This window comes from Oncorhynchus mykiss, chromosome 17 (genome assembly GCF_057628025.1).
Source record: "Oncorhynchus mykiss isolate SJ-2025 chromosome 17, ASM5762802v1, whole genome shotgun sequence".
Lineage (NCBI taxonomy): Eukaryota > Metazoa > Chordata > Actinopteri > Salmoniformes > Salmonidae > Oncorhynchus > Oncorhynchus mykiss.
In genome coordinates, this window is record NC_143038.1 from 6,961,824 (window position 1) to 6,981,519 (window position 19,696).

At 41.6% G+C, this 19,696-nt stretch overlaps 1 protein-coding gene across 2 annotated transcripts in view; it reads right to left on the minus strand.

Annotated features, from left to right (window-relative positions):
• Positions 1 to 1,393: 1,393 nt before the first annotated feature.
• Positions 1,394 to 19,696, minus strand: part of LOC110493541 (VPS10 domain-containing receptor SorCS1) — a 153,998-nt gene continuing 135,695 nt past the window's right edge. The window contains exons 20-27 of one of the 2 annotated variants that reach the window (XR_005036888.2): positions 18,767 to 18,900; positions 18,083 to 18,206; positions 17,718 to 17,830; positions 14,326 to 14,460; positions 9,988 to 10,087; positions 9,258 to 9,363; positions 8,070 to 8,235; positions 1,394 to 5,840 (exon numbers count right to left, since the gene is read on the minus strand). Coding sequence is in view for 1 of the 2 variants with exons in the window: in XM_036949462.2 (XP_036805357.2) it covers positions 5,776 to 5,840; positions 8,070 to 8,239; positions 9,258 to 9,363; positions 9,988 to 10,087; positions 14,326 to 14,460; positions 17,718 to 17,830; positions 18,083 to 18,206; positions 18,767 to 18,900 (947 nt within the window). In the remaining variant the exon portion in view is untranslated. Of the gene's footprint in view, positions 5,841 to 8,069; positions 8,240 to 9,257; positions 9,364 to 9,987; positions 10,088 to 14,325; positions 14,461 to 17,717; positions 17,831 to 18,082; positions 18,207 to 18,766; positions 18,901 to 19,696 lie in introns of both variants that reach the window. The other variant, XM_036949462.2, reaches the window with a different exon arrangement.

The following is a 19,696-nucleotide window of genomic DNA, read 5'->3' on the forward strand; positions in this document are numbered from 1 at the left end:
TAAAGATTTCTGTACACCAGCAGAAACCCATCCAACTGGAAGGAGCTGGAGCAGTTTTGCCTTGAAGAATGGGCAAAAATCCCAGTGGCTAGATGTGCCAAGCTTATAGAGACATATCCCAAGACACTTGCAGCTGTAATTGCTGCAAAATGTGGCCCTACAAAGTATTGACTTTGGGTGGGATGAATAGTTATGCACGCTTTCCGTTTCCGTTTTTTGGTCTTATTTGTTTGTTTCACAATAAAAAATCTTCAAAGTGTTAGCCATGTTGTGTAAATCAAATGATACAAACTCCCAGAAAATCTATTTTAATTCCAGGTTGTAAAGGCAACAAAATAGGAAAATGCCAAAGGGGTGAACACTTTCACAAGGCACTGTAGGTATTATGTTCCTTGGGTGAAGAACCATTGAAGTCAAAGCACACTAGAAATGCAATCACATGATTAACTTAAAAGTGTTTGATGCCATTCTCTCTCTCTCTCGCTGGCTAATATTGGCATTGCAAGGTGAACGTCATCATCGCATGTTTTTCTTCAACAGTGTTAAACGCCTCTCTCTGTGTCTCTCGTTTAGTCTAATAATACCAGCCCTATATAGGCAGTAGGGCTACACCGTGCTGTGTGCTCTAGCTGCTGGATCTCTGGGGACACTGCAGTCCATTTCCTTGAGATGTCAGGAGCAGCAGTAGGGAGCGCTGGGCTTGGCCCCCTGTTGGCATTGATCTTTGGTTAATCTCCCAGGGCACCGGCCCTGGTCTGACTTTGAACGATTAAAGAGTCCCTCAAGTCAGTCTGATGCAGCATTACCATGCATCACTAATGGCCCCGGACGTTGGTCTCCGTCTCTCTTTCCATTGTTCTTTCTCCTTTTCTCTCACCTACATCGCTCCCTCTCTCTCTCTCCCTCCATATCTCTATCCCTGTCTCTTCTCCATCGGACTCTTCTAATGCTCAATCATCTCCTTTCTGCTTCTTTCACTCCCTCTCTCTGTCACTCTCTCCATCGCTCACTCTCCCATTAACCCTTTGTTGGGGACACAGGGTTCTGTATTACTGTCAGAATTATCACCACTCTTGCGTTATGTTGCCTCAGATACCCTCACAGGAAGCGTGATGAGGATTTTATAGTGAAGTCATTGTGATAAAATAATATATTGAGTGCTTTATGCATGGTAAGGTTTGTGCTATTACTTAAAGTTGACATATTATCAAGTATACCATTACTGGAATCACTTACGAGACGATAAGTCACATCTACTACACATACTGTATGTCGGAGTATGCATATGAGAAAATACATTCGTCATTGTATTTACCAAGTATGGATGTAAAGGTAAATGCAACATTTGTCAATGTATTTGTCATGTATGCCTGGATAAGAATATACCAACACGTTTGATTCGATTTTCTTTATAGGTTGAATATAACTTCCTCAAATACATAGTATTTTTTTTTTACAAATATTGTAAGAAAATGAAAACACAGTTAACATCAACTTTTTAATTTAATAAATATGATTGTAAATGCATAAAACAATTACACACAGCACATTTAAAGGTCAAAACAAAAAATATTGTACACCTAAACTTTTGTATTTTTATATAAAAGCTTTACAGTAATAAAACTCTGTCTACAAAAATAATCTCACTAACTCTATGGGGGAAGAGAGCGAAGTTATAGCTTAAGGATGAACAAAATCAAGTCCTCGTGAAGTGTCTCTGCTGCTTTCCTTTTAATGCCTTCACACAGCTGGATAATGTCCTAAAATGGACACCATACTGCTGGTTTCACTGGTAGAAATCAGACCTTGTTTGAGATGTTAAACAAGGTTTTACGGTGTCCATATTAGAACTGCTTTAGAAACAAGACATTCAGGCTGTTGAGAACTAGACATGCCCGTTTCTTACTCTAGCTAGTCTGTCATTCGTATACAGCCCAGCCCACACCTTGGGTTCCTGTCCTGTGACATCATAGTATGTTATAACATCACAAAATGTCTGAACATCCCGGCCCAGAGTTTCCCCATCACTTGCCAGCAGAGCTTCCAGGAAGTTCCACCTGTCCGCCTCCATTTGTGAACCTGAAGGATTCAAAGGCAGAAGGTGCTTAACTTGAGCCAGTGTGGGCCGGTGGATTCGTTCTCAGCTGAATATTGCCTAAGGGGTTGCTCTGAGAGCTCCGCCATTGTTCTGTTGGTCAAAATACTTATATGGAGCACGAAAGCTTGTTATTCGAAGACTTATGTTAAAGAGACCATTCACTCAGAAAAGTCTCTTAAATCCTTTAATGTGATAATCAGGAGTAAATATAGGGTCATATTGCTAGAGTTTCCTGCTGCTCTGATGGAGTTCTATATTCTGTAGTTCAACCAGTCATTTGTTAAAACATTAGCCAAAAGCTGTTACAATGTCATAGTTTTTGATATACATAAAATAGCAACTTTATAGTATTATTTGAGAGGAAATACCTATGTTCTTGTCGATTTGAAAGTAAAAAATAAAACAAAATAAAAACAGAAGATGAAATTAGGTTTGTTATTTAAAAAAGTACTAGCATGCAGCCTCAAATATACATGTTTAAACCGGAGGATGGGCACTTTTTCATAATGAAATATCTAAGAAGCTTTACTATGAAACACAATTGGAAGATAGCAATGTAACAATGAGTTAGTCCATATCTATGTGAAAAGACCTCTTATTTAAGGTCAAAGACATGAACATTGTCCTGTTTCTTTCTCGATTTACACTACCAGTCAAAAGTTTGGACACCCCTACACATTCAAGGGTTTTTCTTTATTTGTACTATTTTCTACATTGTAGAATAACAGTGTAGACATCGAAACTATGAAATAACACATGGAATCATGTGGTAACCAAAAAAAGTGTTAAACTCAAAATATATTATATATTTGAGATTCTTCAAAGTAGCCACCCTTTGCCTTGATGACAGCTTTGAACACTCTTGGCATTCTCTCAACCAGATTCATGAGGTAGTCACCTGGAATTAATTTCAATTAACAGGTGTGCCTTGTTAAAAGTTTATTTGTAGAATTTGATTTCCTTTTTTATTTTCTGAGTTTGAGCCAATCAGTTGTGTTGTGACAAGGTAGGGGTGGTATACAGAAGATAGCCTATTTGGTAAAAGACAAAGTCCATATTATGGAAAGAACAACTCAAATAAGCAAAGAGAAAGAACAGTCCATTATTTCTGTAAGACATGAAAGTCAGTCAATGCGGAACAGTTCCAGAACTTTGAAAGTTTCTTCAAGTGCAGTCGCAAAAACCATCAAGCACTATGATGAAACTGTCTCTCATGAGGACCGCCACAGGAAAGGAAGACCCAGAGTTACTTCTGCTGCAGAGGATAAGTTTGTTAGAGTTACCAGTCTCAGAAATTGCAGCCCAAATAAATGCTTCAGAGTTCAAGTAGCAGACACATCTCAACATCGACTGTTCAGAGGAGACTGTGTGAATCAGGCCTTCATGGTTGAATTGCTGCAAAGAAACCACTGCTAAAGAACACCAATAATAAGAAGAGACTTGCTTGAGCAAAGAGATATGAGCAATGGACATTAGACTGGTGGAAATCAGTTCTTTGGTCTGATTAATCCAAATTTGAGATGTTTTGTTCCAACCGCCATGTCTTTCTGAGACGCAGAGTAGGTGAACAGATGATCTCCGCATGTGTGGTTCCCACCGTGAAGCATGGAGGAGGTGGTGTGATGGTGCTTTGCTGGTGACACTCTGTCTGTGATTTATTTAGAATTCAAGGCATACTTAACCAACGTGGCTACCACAGCATTCTGCAGCGATACACCATCCAATCTGGTTTGCACTTAGTGGGACTATCATTTGTTTTTCAACAGGACAATGACCCAAAACACACCTCCAGGCTGTGTAAGGGCTATTTGACCAAGAAAGAGAGTGATGGAGTGCCTCATCAGATGACCTGGCCTCCATAATCACTCAACCTCAACCCAATTGAGATGGTTTGGAATGACTTGGACAGCAGAGTGAAGGAAAAGCATTCCAGGTGAAGCTGGTTGAGAGAATGCCAAGAGAGTACAAAGCTGTCATCAAGGCAGAGGATGGCTACTTTGAAGAATCTCAATTATAAAATACATTTTGATTCGTTTAACACTTTTTTGGTTACTACATGAGGTAGGTGTGTCCAAACTTGACTGGTACTGTACATTCTAGGTTGTGTGTTGGTGGGTGGTTGTTCGTGTGTGTATACAATATGTATGCAACATAGTTCTAGTCATTTGGAATATTTTAGCATCACTGTCCAGCTACAGTAGAATAATGGTTATGTGAAGATTCCAGAAATATAACAATTTCCCCTCCATAATTGTCTTTATGGAATGACAAGGACAATAAGGGTCTTCTGAAATGCCATAACCATCAACCAAACAATCACGTCTGTCAGAACAACACTTCGGGGTTCGACTGCGTCTAACCCTGCTTCTCAAAACAAGTTAACCATCCATGTACCCTACCATCTGCGCTCTACTTCCTTTGGTTCTTGAAAGCGGGTATAATACGCTACAGAGATGGAGAACATGGGGCCGAGACTGTGGGACATTAGCCTAAATGTGTCACCAACCTTAACCAGCATTGAGCTTGACTGGCTGCATTAACTAAATTCCTGACCAGACTTGCAGTTCTGTTCTTCCTATTTCAATGCCCTGGTGTGTCTTGCCCTAAAAGGCAGTCCACTCTTTTTTTTCGCTCTGAATGCTCCACTTGATATTTCATCTTAAAGCAGCTGTTTTTCATTTTAACTTTCGCAACCTCCAAATTGGGACGTCAGTTAACTTTGGGGAAATAAAGTTACTTTGAGAGGATATTTACCGATTTTGATGCCCCCCAAATAACTGCCCTTTGCCCAGTTCTCCTCTATGAAATCAAGTGTAACTAATGCATGGTGTTTGAGGGAACTGAAAACATAATGCATCTACATTGGCTTCTCTTGAAGTCCCTATCATGGTAGCAGGCTAGCACCACGGTTCTCAGGCCAAGCTATTACATTGGGGGGAAAAAACAGTGTCCTACAACTAGTGTTTCTCGTTAAATATAGCTCGTGAGTGTAGAGATTAACAGCAAAGTTCAATAAAATCACCAAATCAAGAGAGACTACCAAACCCTGTATCTGTCTTCGAATTATTACATTGTAAGCAAAAACAAAACATTTTAGTACAAAAGAGTATTGTGCCATAATCAGCTTTTCGTGAGACAGTGAACAGAACGGAAACAAAATGGTTGTATTAATAATTGATATCGTTTTTCAGTTTGCAATTTGTTATTAAAATACACATATCACAGACATTCATGATTTACAAAATAAATGTGATTTTAAATTCAGTTATATACTATAAAGGATATTCTTATGAATAAATAGTGTACCACCTCTGTTAGCGACACACAGTAGCGAAAAAGGATGTAAGACACTTACAGTAAGCTAACCAAAAGAGTTGTTTTTTATGCATTTTTTTCTTTAGATCATGCTGGCTTTCCATTTGTAGTTATGTACTTGACTTTGTATAAATACATTTCATCAAAAATTATTTTTTATTGGATAGACTTATATTACGTATAAAAAAACAACAACCTGTATACAGTTTCTTCTGGTTTTCACAGAGCACAGTAAGTGTCAGCAAAGTCAGTAAAGTCCAACATGCACAGGTATAAAGCTCAAAACCATTGTGTCCGCTCAAATGATTAAAAAAGTCCATGACACAGAATGGAGTTGCTGTTTTCGGAGTTGTCCAGAGTTTTTAAATGTTGATGTACGTGGGGAGTTCCGTTGAGAACTTGACATGTGCGTGAGGTTTGATGCATCCTTTAAAAGGAGAAGATGATGGGAGACAGAGACATGAGGAAAGATGTCAGAAGACATTCCAGTCAGTATGAGTTAAGTCACATTTCTCCACAATGAATGAGGCTCTTGCTCAAACGTAGAGTGGAATGGGGCTATCAATTTATTAATCAAAACCTCAGTGAAAGTCTCTTATGTTAATGACAAAAGATTATCGTCATGGCAACCGATATACACTGTTCAAAAAAATAAAGGGAACACTTAAACAACACAATGTAACTCCAAGTCAATCACACTTCTGTGAAATCAAACTGTCCACTTAGGAAGCAACACTGATTGACAATAAATTGCACATGCTGTTGTGCAAATGGAATAGACAACAGATGGAAATTATAGGCAATTAGCAAGACACCCCCAATAAAGGAGTGGTTCTGCAGGTGGTGACCACAGACCACTTCTCAGTTCCTATGCTTCCTGGCTGATGTTTTGGTCACTTTTGAATGCTGTCGGTGCTTTCACTCTAGTGGTAGCATGAGATGGAGTCTACAACCCACACAAGTGGCTCAGGTAGTGCAGCTCATCCAGGATGGCACATCAATGCGAGCTGTGGCAAGAAGAGTTGCTGTGTCTGTCAGCATAGTGTCCAGAGCATGGAGGCGCTACCAGGAGACAGGCCAGTACATCAGGAAACGTGGAAGAGGCCGTAGGCGGGCAACAACCCAGCAGCAGGACCGCTACCTCCGCCTTTGTGCAAGGAGGAGCAGGAGGAGAACTGCCAGAGCCCTGCAAAATGACCTCCGGCAGGCCACAAATGTGCATGTGTCTGCTCAAACGGTCAGAAACAGACTCCATGAGGGTGGTATGAGGGCCCGACGTCCACAGGTGGGGGTTGTGCTTTACAGCCCAACACCGTGCAGGACGTTTGGCATTTGCCAGAGAACACCAAGATTGGCAAATTCGCCACTGGCGCCCTGTGCTCTTCACAGATGAAAGCAGGTTCACACTGAGCACATGTGACAGACATGACAGAGTCTGGAGACGCCGTAGAGAATGTTCTGCTGCCTGCAACATCCTCCAGCATGACCGGTTTGGTGATGGGTCAGTCATGGTGTGGGGTGGCATTTCTTTGGGGGGCCGCACAGCCCTCCATGTGCTCGCCAGAGGTAGCCTGACTGCCATTAGATACCGAGATGAGATCCTCAGACCCCTTGTGAGACCATATGCTGGTGCGGTTGGCTCTGGGTTCCTCCTCATGCAAAACAATGCTAGACCTCATGTGGCTGGAGTGTGTCAGCAGTTCCTGCAAGAGGAAGGCATTGATGCTATGGACTGGCCTGCCCGTTCCCCAGACCTGAATCCAATTGAGCACATCTGGGACATCATGTCTCGCTCCATCCACCAACGCCACGTTGCACCACAGACTGTCCAGGAGTTGGCGGATGCTTTAGTCTAGGTCTGGGAGGAGATCCCTCAGGAGACCATCCGCCATCTCATCAAGAGGTCATCATGCCCAGGCGTTGTAGGGATGTCATACAGGCACGTGGATGCCACACACACTACTGAGCCTCATTTTGACTTGTGTTAAGGACATTACATCAAAATTGGATCAGCCTGTAGTGTGGTTTTCCACTTTAATTTTGAGTGTGACTCCAAATCCAGACCTCCATTGGTTGATAAATGTGATTTCCATTGATCATTTTTGTGTGATTTTGTTGTCAGCACATTCAACTATGTAAAGAAAAAAGTATTTAATAAGAATATTTCCTTCATTCAGATCTAGGATGTGTTATTTTAGTGTTCCCTTTATTTTTTTTAGCAGTGTAGTATGTGAAAGCGATGGAACAAAATGTAATTATATGACAAGAAATTGCAGTCAAAGTGAAATTACATTTGTAGCACTTAGTAACTTAGTAAAAATCTATATATGTATATATATAGTGGGGGGAAAAAGTATTTAGCCAGCCACCAATTGTGCAAGTTCTCCCACTTAAAAAGATGAGAGAGGCCTGTAATTTTCATCATAGGTACACTTCAACTATGACAGACAAAATGAGAAAAAAAAATGCAGAAAATCACATTGTAGGATTTTTAATGAATTTATTTGCAAATTATGGTGGGAAATAAGTATTTGGGTCAATAACAAAAGTTTATTTTTTTAAAGTGGGAGAACTTGCACAATTGGTGGCTGACTAAATACTTTTTTGCCCCAGTGTACATGTTTTTCTTTTAAATAAAAGTGGCGTATTCATTTACCGATGGGCCTTGTGTTCAACTCTGTGTCCATAAGCTCCGGAGAAGTCACCAGCTCCATCGGAGTGTTCGGGGACACCAGGGTGCTTTCCGTCGGACTTACTGGACTCGGGATCATTTCTTGTTCTTTTTCGTTCTGCATCTGCGCATAGACGTTGAGGCCTGGGATCTTCCTTGAGGAAAGATTTACAATGAGACAGGGGATAAAGAAATTTGCCAGACTAATAAAATGGGAGAGGGATTGCCTGCCTCGGGGACCAAATAATTCTGATGCTCCTCTTTTACAACCCAATAATGTGTAGCCGCACCCAGGAGATATACCCAGTTGACTTAAATATTTTGTTTCGATGCCTTCCGGCCTTATGTCTAATTTTGTATATATTTGTATGTAAAATAGGATTATACTGTATGCTTGTGGAAGGCAGAGGAGTTGTAGTCGTTGCTTGTGTGTGTCTGTAAGTTGCTGTTCGTATGTATATGTTTGTATTTGATGCAAAAAAAGGGAACACAAAAATACAATATTATCAAAAAAGGCAATTAGACATTCCACTGTATAAACACATTTATGTTCTAAGACCTATGTGTTGTTTCGCTTTCGCTCTTTCTCTCCCTCTTCTGTTTCCCTCTATAGATCTGGTCTCATTGACCCCTACTGCCCTTTCACACAGAACTGTACCATGGTGGACGGAAATAATTTAACATTTCAGAAAGGTCAACTAGCAAAGCTCAAAGGGCTAAATATTGATAATGCCTGAAGGCTGACTGGCATTTCATTTGCGGACTGAGAAAATGCCTCGACAAAAGGAGTCTAAGAAAGTTGAAAGAGATAAGCCATTTCTCCCTTGAAACTGAAAGTTTTCACACAGACCTTTGATAGACAGTATTTTTGTTAAATGCCAAAATGTCTAGACACTCAGTAACTCTCATTTGGTTAGTAATTTTCCCCAATTTCCCATCTGATGTATAACCATAAATATACTGTAGCTCACAATTGGGGTCAGAAGTGGGATTAGACCCTAGTCAAACAATGAGATCAGAGATCACTCCTCAGTGTCCTAGCCAATTCCAAATGTTTCGTCAACACTCAGGAACTTTCCCACTTGGTTAGTAAGATTCTCCCTACGTCCTAGCAACTTACAACCAGATATGGGTTATAGAGATCATCTCTACAGTATATCATGAGCACTGTACCTTTTGAATTTGTAGACGACAAATATCGCCAAACCCAGAACCACAACCGACAGCAGCATCAGCATGGCCGAGCCGCTGTGGTTCTCACTCGTGTCCACTAGGGGCGCTGTAGAGGTGGGAGACAAGAGTCACACAGTACAGTATACATTGAATTCCAAACAGTTTCCATAGAGAAGAAGTCAACATGAAAAGTGACACCTACTAATTAATAAAATACAAAACATAACAATAAAATTGTGATTATGTTTTTGATACGGTAAGTATTTATTGACTTCTCTTACTCTTTATCTTATAAGCCCCTAGGACAGTAGCAGCATCCCCAAAAGGAAGAGGCACACATACTTGTAACGATGCTCACTCTCTGAATGTCTCTGTGTAGCTACATGATGGGAGCCAATCAGACAACAGGGTTGGGGTGGTGTTAGTCGCTGGGCAGGAAATAGACCTCCTGGGCCTGTATTCACAAAGCGTCTTAGTGTAGGAGTGCTGATCTAGGATCAGTTCCTTCCTTTCCATATAATCTTATTTGTTATGATCTAAAATGCAAAACGGATCCTAGATCAGAAGTTCTCTGAGACGCTTTTTGAATACGGGGCCCTGGCTCTCTATTTCTATCTAGAACTATCTCTATCCATCTATATAGTCATTAAAAAGACCCAGTTATCCACAATACACGAGCAAACACAAACAAAATGTAGGTATTTGTATTCGAAGAGATGCAGACACTTACCTGCTGACAAATGTGCAGCGTATACTGTGACCTGGACCCCAGGCCGAAGGGTGAACTGGACCAGGTTTTGGTTGAGGGCGCTAAGCAAGATTTCAGAGAGCTAGAGAGGGAGAGACAAACAACAACAAAAACATTCCTTTAAAGTATATGGCGCATCGATTTACATAATAATTAGAGTATTAAGATTTCTAAATAAACTATTTATTGGAGCTTTTTATATCAGAGATCTGTGAGAGTAAATGTACATTTATTGTCATATCCAGAGCGATTTACAGGGGCAATTAGGGTTAATTGCCTTGCTCAAGGGTCCTGTCACCAACAACGATGAGACAGCCTATAGGGAGGTCGTCAGAGACCTGGCAGTGGGGTGCCAGGACAACTACCAATCCCTCAATGTTTTAAAAATGGTTTATTTCACCTTTATTTAACCAGGTAGGCTAGTTGAGAACAAGTTCTCATTTACAACTGCGACCTGGCCAAGATAAAGCAAAGCAGTGCGACACAGAGTTACACATGGGATAAACAAGCGTACAGTCAATAACACAATAGAAAAAAAATAAAGTCTATCTACAGTGTGTGCAAATGGCGTGCGGAGGTAAGGCAATAAATATGCCATAGTGGCAAAGTAATTACAATTTATCAATTAACACTGGAGTGACAGATGTACAGATGATGAATGTGCAAGTAGAAATACTGCGGTGCAAAAGAGCAGAAAAGTAAATAAAAACAATATGGGGATGAGGTAGGTAGATTGGATGGGCTATTTACAGATGGCTATGTACAGCTGCAGCAATCGGTTAGCTGCTCAGATAGCTGATGTTTAAAGTTAGTGAGGGAAATATATTGCTCATATATTTGTGAGCAAGACAAAGGAGCTGATCATGGACAACAGGAAAAGGCGGGCCGAACAGGCCCCGTTAACATCGACGGTGCTGTAGTGGAGCAGGTCGAGAGTTTCAAGTTCCTTGGTGTCCACATCACCAACAAACTATCATGGTCCAAACACACCAAGACAGGGCACGACAAAACCTTTTCCCCCTCAGGAGACTGAAAAGATCCTCAAAAAGTTCTATAGCTGCACCATCGAGAGCATCCTGACACATTGTATCACCTCCTGGTATGACAACTGCTAGGCATCTGACCGTAAGGCGCTACAGAGGGTCGTGCGTACAGCCCAGTACATCACTGGGGCCAAGCTTCCTGCCATCCAGGACCTATATACTAGGTGTGTCAAAGAAAAGCCCAAAACATTGTCAGAGAATCCAGTCACCCAGGTCAAAGACTGTTTTCTCTGCTACCACATGGCTAGCGGAACCAGAGCACCAAGTCTAACATGCTGACCAGACCGGACATGTCACGTGCGCAAGCCTCGCAAAATACATTTAGAAATCAATGTTATTCAATTATTGCACCCACACTGCTCGTGTGCGCCAACGAGCATCTGCGACACCAAGGGCTACAATAGAACTCCTTTCTATTTCTGACGCAGATCGCGCTGAAAGTCCTGCCTCTCCTATCTCCTCATTGGTTTGTAGAAGCAGGTACCTACGTGCCATCTTCTCATTGGTTATACCCACGTGGGTGATTGAAAGACAAACTGTTTTGTCGGTAGTCGTGGTAATACTATGAAAGTTTAGATGCTGATCACCATATAAGTTCAAAGATAAAAAAGCCTGGAAGGAGGAGAGATGACAAGAAACGATTCGGTTGACCGTTTAATGTGTGGATTAACTGTCACAGTAGAGGACCTTGTGCATTTCAGGTAAAATAACAACTCAATGTTTATATCCCAGGACAAATTAGCTAGCAACAGCAAGCTAGCTAAATAGGACAAATTAGCTAGCAAGTGCAAGCAACTAGCTAAATTGCCATACATGTTTAATGCTTTTCGACCTGTCCCCAAATTAATGTCATTGGTTCAGAGTTTGTTTCGATATTTTAACCTGCGTGTTGTGGTTGCATTTGGTGTAGGGGGACAAAATAGATTTATGCACGATGGCGCACGCGCGCAGCCGGTTTGGGTTCTGTGTAAGACCAAAAGGCTCCTTAACAGCTTCCAACCCCAAGCCATAAGACCGATGAACAATTAATCAAATGGCCACCCGGACTATTTACATTGACTCCCCCCCATTTGTTTTTACTCGCTGTTTAATATCTATGCATAGTCACTCCACCTACATACAAATTACCTTAGACTAACCCACTGTATCGTTATTAGCCTCATTATTGTTATTTTATTGTGTTACTTTTATTATTTTTTACTTTAGTTTATTTGGTAAATACTTTCTTAACTCTTTCTTAAGTAAGCATTTCACGGTAAGGTCTACACTTGTTGTATTCGGCGCACATGACTGATTAACAGATGTTCACTTAGTCGGATCGGGGATTCAAACCAGCAACCGTTCGGTTACTGTCCCAATGCTCTTGACCGCTAGTCTATAGATCAACACTAAATCAAATCCAACTGTATCTAAACTGCATAAAATCATCTCAATACACTTCACCGTACATAATAAAAGAGACAGAATATAAGACATAATTAAATAGTATACCTACTCTAGTCATATTATTGGTTAGTTTCAGAATGAGTTTCTTCTCATGCATACTATGCTGAGGCAGATCTTTCCACCACATACTTACTGATACTCACGACCAATGACTCGCTGATACTACACCCCCCCCCCCCCCCCTCCCCCACGGCTCACCGCACGCTCCCTCCACCCAGAAACCCATTTAAAGTGAAATATCTATGGATGAATCCGTGCCGGTTCTCACCACTTCAATACATAATGCAGGGCCTATTTGATGAAAAACCTTGCTTTTACACTGGGTTTTTAGAGCGACAAGTAACCTTCTGCACAGAGAACGTGCAGTTTGGACATAAATCAGACATATCACCCTGACCTTGAGGCTACAGCTGGAATACAGTGTTCCATTTCATGATGCTTCCAATTTAGCCCGGACATAGTCCCCTGAACTGTACCGTCCATATGATATCAAATCACACAAATGATGAGTTGTACCATTATAAATCTAAACTGTAACACATTATGTCAGATATGTCATTTAACAAAGTTGTATCCTTTTCACGTTGCCTTCAGGCCAAAGACTAAAACAGAGAATCTATATGCAGGTCATGCATAGAACGACCCTGGCCAAACAAATTCCCTTTTCCCTGCGGAATCCATCTTATTTCTTTGCTAGGCTTCATTAATTTTATCTGCCTCATTTACCAAATGAATTGTGATACAAGTAGTCCTTCACATTGCTTCCAGCTTTTATATTTCCTACCAAGTTTAAAATTAGACTCCAGCTATGAATAATTACTTTTTCACACTGTGTGTCGGGGTCACCAAATCTATTATACATTCTAATAAGCACAACCACACATTACACTTTCAAGATGCAAACCTTGAATAAAGATGCATTGCTGGGGCCTGAGTGGTTCTATTCTACTCACATCTTTTTAATGATCATCCATGATCTATTATATGGGCCGTGGAGCTAATTCAGTCCATCTTGATACCTGATGCTGATTCAGAGTCTGCAGAGACACCATCTTTGTCAGGATTTAGTCCTGTGAAAGACTGCAACCCCCACCCTCTCACATTGAGATGACTCTGGGAATTCTACAGTAAAGTTGTCCGCAGAGATGGCTTTTAAAAGCTTGTCACACTTATTGATGAGGCTAGTTGATATTCTGCAGAGTGTGTGTGTGTGTGTGTAAGCCCATGTGGAAAATATTTGCATCTACTGGAGAAAACATGAAGCCTTATAAGCCGTACAAATACGTTGCAATTCTGTTTTCAGACCATGTAGCAGTATAGACCAACACAGCTATGTATTAGTGAAGAATGTTAGAAAAATGAATATTTCTAAGCCTACTCATGTTTAGTTCAGTGGAGACCTCTAAATTATGCCAAATGGAATAACAGGGAAATCAACAGATGGCGAACATGTTGGTGCAAGAAAACAAGTGCTTAGCCGTCAAACCCAAACATCCAACAAGCAGAGTAATATCCCCCTAAAATATAGCTCCAAATGTCATTCAGTGACAAATATTTGTCAAATTAACGCATAAAAAGTATGCTACTACTCCCACTCAAACATCTGGCATGAATCAATATAGGAACGTAATGTATTAAATGTTATGATTTACTTTTATGGTAGTTGTCAGATACCCATTTTGCTAATAGTTAACTGACCGATATGCTTTTTTAACCTGTCACAAGCATGAATAAACCTTTATTTCATGCATTTTGAATAAGGCTAAGGCCTATAATATGTTATGTCTATGTTTCAACTCACACAAAATGCCTGTTATTTAATCAATCATACCTGGTCTAAATGAGCTGAGTTCTTCTCTGGCTTGCCCTCTGTTAACTCTTTGTCTGGCAGGAGGAAAAACTCTGCAGCCGTGGGCAACCCTGGTAGGACGGTGACAAGGAGCAGATCCGGGCTCACCCCTGTGGCCTAGAGAAAGATGAGGAGGCGGGAGAGAAAGAAGAGAGAGATGAGAAGGGGTAGAGGGGTAGGATGAGGAGTTGGGAGAGGAAGGGGAAAAGAGGAAGCGGGAGATGGAGAGGGTGACGTGGAAGATGGAAGAAGAGGGAGATGGAGAGCAGGAAGAGGGAGGAAGGAGATGGAGAAGAGGAAGATGATGAGGAAGAAGAGGGAGATGGAGGGGAGGAAGAAGAGGGAGATGGAGATGAGGAAGAAGAGGGAGATGGAGATGAGGAAGAAGAGGGAGATGGAGAGGAGGAAGAAGAGGGAGATGGCGAGGAGGAAGATGGAGAGGAGGAGGAGAAGGAGGAAGATGGAGAGGAGGAAAGGGAAAAAGAACAAAGAGGACCAGAATGGATTGCTTTTCATGTCACTAAGCACATCAAAGTGGAAAGCAGTGGTATCGGAAAATAGGAATTGTCTGTATGATCATAATTAGTGTGACTGTGATACATTGCTGTGATATTACTAACATCAATGAGACTTAGATCTGAAATTATCATACTACTCAGGTCCTGAGCTGTTTGTAGCAAATATGGTATGATTTCCGTTCTTAAATATACTGAATAGTATGAGCAATGCAATACATTTTGTGAATACGACAATGTCTATCCAACATGTCATATGAAGTACATTATACAGTTGAAGTCGGAAGTTTACATACACTTAGGTTGGAGTCATTAAAACTCATTTTTCAACCACTCCACACGTTTCTTGTTAACAAACTATCGTTTTGGCAAGTCAGTTGGGACATCTACTTTGTGCATGACAAGTAATTTTTCCAACAATTGTTTACAGACATACACTAAGTTGACTGTGCCTTTAAACAGCTTGGAAAATTCCAGAAAATGATGTCATGGCTTGAGAAGCTTCTGATAGGCTAATTGGCATAATTTGAGTCAATTGGATGTGTACCTGTGGATGTATTTCAAGCCTACCTTCAAACTCAATGCCTCTTTGCTTGACATCATGGGAAAATCAAAAGAAATAAGCCAAGACCTGAGAAAAATAATTGTAGACCTCCACAAGTCTGGTTCATCCTTGGGAGCAATTTCCAAAATGCCTGAAGGTACCTCGTTCGTCTGTACAAACAATAGTACGCAAGTATGAACACCATGGGACCACACAGCCGTCATACCGCTCAGGAAGGCGACACGTTCTGTCTTCAATAGATGAATGTCCTTTGGTGCAATAAGTGCAAATCAATCCCAGATCAACAGCAAAGGACATTGTAAAGATGCTGGAGGAAACAGGTACAAAAGTATCTATATCCACAGTAACCTGAAAGGCCGCTCAGCGAGGAAGAAGCCACTGCTCCAAAACCGCCATAAAAAGCCTGACTACAGTTTGCAACTGCACATGTGGACAAATATCGTACTTTTTGGAGAAATGTCCTCTGGTCTGATGAAACAAAAATAGAACTGTTTGGCCATAATGACCATCGTTATGTTTGGAGGAAAAAGGGGGAGACTTGCAAGCCCGAAGAACACCATCCCAACTGTAAAGCACGGGGGTGGCAGCATCATGTTGTAGGGGTGCTTTGCTGCAGGAGGGACTGGTGCACTTCACAAAATCGATGACATCATGAAGTAGGAAAATTATGTGGATAGATTGAAGTAACATCTCAAGACACCAGTCAGGAAGTTAAAGCTTGGTCGCAAATGGGTCATCCAAATGGACAATGACCCAAAGCATACTTCCAAAGCTGTGGAAAAATGGCTTAAGGACAACAAAGTCAAGGTATTGGAGTGGCCATCACAAAGCACTGACATCATCCTATAGAAAAGTTGTGGGCGGAACCGAAAAAGCGAGTGCGAGCAAGGAGGCCTACAAACCTGACTCCATTACACCAGCTCTGTCAGGAGGAATGGGCAAACAATTCACCCAACTTATTGTGGGAAGCTTGTGGAAGGCTACCTGAAATGTTTGACCCAAGTTAAACAATTTAAAGGCAATGCTACCAAATACTAATTGAGTGTATGTAAACTTCTGACCCACTGAGAATGTGATGAAAAAATAAAAGCTGAAGTAAATCTCTACTATTATTCTGACATTTCACATTCTTAAAATAAAGTGGTGATCTTAACTGACATAAGACAGGGAAATTTTACTATGATTAAATGTCAGGAATTGTGAAAAACTGAGTGGCTAAGGTGGATTAGGCTATTCCAGCCGCTATTCCAGCCGCACTTGTTGCTGACAGATGTATAAAATTAAGCACACAGCAATGCAATCTCCATAAACAAGCAATGGCAGTAGAAGGGCCTTTCTGAAAAACGTGGCACCGAATTTCAACGTGGCACCGTCATAGGATCCCACCTTTCCTACAATATTTATTTGTATATGTATGGCCTCCACAAACACGACCCTGAACTCACAGGCGACCATCAATTCCATAGTTCAATGTGACAGGGAAGGCAGTGCAACAGCAATTTAGAACGTATTTGAAGTCATTTCCCCTTGCCAGTTATCATAAAACGTCGATTCATCTCGGTCACAGGGAATGTATTGTAAAGTGGGCCACAGACTAAATACACTGAACCAAAATATAAAACACCAGAAGTGTGTTGATAAACAAACAAAGCGTTTCATGAGCTGAAAAAAAAATATATATATATATTCCATATGCACAAAAAGCTTATTTCTCTCAAATGTTGTGCACAAATCTGTTTACATCCCCATCAGTGCTCCTTGCCACAATAATCCATCCACCTGACAGGTGTGCAGTTGGCATGCTGACTGCAGGAAAGTCCACCAGAGCTGTTGCCAGATAATTTTCATATCTCTACCACAAGCTGCATCCATTAGAGATTTTGGCAGTATGTCCAACTGGCTTCACGTAGACCGCATGTAACCACTCCAGCCCAGGACCTCCACATCTGGCTTCTTTACCTGCAGGGTCGTTTGAGGGCGGGGGTGTTTGTGATTGGCTGGACCTGGCTCCTAAGTAGGTGGTTCTATGCCCTCCCAGCCTCACCATTGGCTGTGCCGCTGCCCAGTCATGTGAAATCCATAGAATAGGGTGTAATGAATTTATTTGAATTGACTGATTTCCTTATATGAACTGTAACTCAGTAAAATCATTGAAATTGTTGCATGTTGCATTTATATTTCTGCTCGGTATATACTCTCTGTGTGTGTGTGTGTGTGTGTGTGTGTGTGTGTGTGTGTGTGTGTGTGTGTGTGTGTACGCATGTAATGTACAGTTAGATACAAGGACCACTCACTTTGACCATGGAGTTCTTGATGACTCTGCTGACGTCCAGTCTCCATTCGGCCACATCGGGGTTGTGGTCATCCAGGTTAGATGAGAAGGCTAGTAGATGTGACCTGAAATATTCTGCACAGAGAAACAACTATACGATGATCAGCTGATGGCGATGCTTTTCTATTTCGGTCCTACTGTCTGAATGAATGAGTAGTAAACAATTACTTTTAACTACTTCTTTTAGCTACTTTAAAATCATACTTACTAGCCAACCTCCAGTGCATTAAAATCTACAAAGTCAACTAGAATCCAACCTCTGGAAGTATACATGGCTGTCTGGCTGTTTACAATACAAAACTAACAAAAAAACAGCTCATTGCTCACCGTGGACAGCGATGGTTTTCCGGTCCTGCAGGATGGCGTTCCCAGCGGACACCTGCACGGTGACAGTGTTGACGCCTTCCCGGGAGAACGTGCACGCAACGCTCCCTTCCAGGGTGATTATCGGCTGCAAAGAGAAAGAGAGAGAGAGAGAAAGAGAGAGAGAGAGAGCGAGCGAGAAAAGGGAAGAGAGGGAAAGAAGAGCGAGAGAGCAAGGGAGTTTCCCATGGGAGGCCCTTATCAACCTTGTTAACATCTCACACAGGCACTATTTACACTACAGAGGTGTCAGCCGGGAGGCAGGCAGGCAGCCACACACATAAACACAACCCACATCGCCCCCCAAGGAACCATGATCGCAGCTGTGCTACATAGAACTGTCCGGGGAGAGTTTCATGAGACACCGGCAGTTCTCTGTCGTTACTTGGATCTCCATTTGTTCTTGAAATGGCTGTGACATGCTAATTCTGGATCATTTCCTCGTGTACTAGAATAGCTAGCAGCTGCATTAGTAGCTAAACTCATTGCCCAACCAAACAAAACAAATTCTGAATTAAGTCAGACAAATACTGCTCTAATTTGTAAATCTGGCACAAATCTTTCTTCACGTCACTTTATCTTACAGTGTGAAGGATGAGCACACAATAAAACTACAAGTCCCAGCAGTATTCAAGTATCTCATCTTACCTCAGTGTTATTTCCGAACCACCAGATGTAGGTGACTGTTCCCACTTGGCTCGGCCACAGCACAGCGGTGAGGTTGACTTCCTTACTCTTCACCGCCACAAAGGGAGCGGAGAGATGGATATACTCCAGCTGACCTACTCAGTCACAAAAAAATACACGACAGTGAACCCACTGAGACTGACTCCACAACGTCTTGGGGCCTCTTATGAAATGGATGAAATTGCATTCAAAATGATCTGCCCTAAAAATGCATCACAGTGAACTGACTGAATCCACAAAGTAAGTTTGTGGCCCCTTATGATATGAAATGAAGGCACAAAAATGACATATTACAGTGAACCAATTGACTCCTTAAAGTTTTGTGGCCTCTAATTAAAGGTAAGCAGAAAACTTCAGAGTATCCGTCTATGGGCCCCTTATGAACTGAAGGCACATAACAACAACAACAAAAAGTGAGCTGCATTCAGAGGATCTGGTCCATTCTGGGACGTTGTGGACGCCATCTGTGTGTTATTTTTCATCCCTGGCACTCCTGAGGCCTGGCTGGTCCCCATTTGTAACGGCTGGCACATCAAGACAGACAGATTGCAAGGTCCCACAGCTCCCTGATCAATAAGTCAACTACGTTACATCTGTCACCCACGAAACCACCAGTGGTGGTCAGCCCCATCATCACAGAGAAGACGGGGATGACTTGCATGTTAGAGTTGAGTGGGGGTACCCTGAAGGGGTATCATATAGAGAAAATGGCTCCGGCTTGACTGGAATTGTAATGGATTTAGGCTCCCTTTATCTCCACTGATGTCGGACCATGACATGCATATTACACAAACAGAAAACAAATATGACGTTCTATGCCAGTGTTTCCTAACCCTGGTCCTCCAGTACCCCGCCAACAGTACACATTTGTATTGTAACCTTGAACAAGCA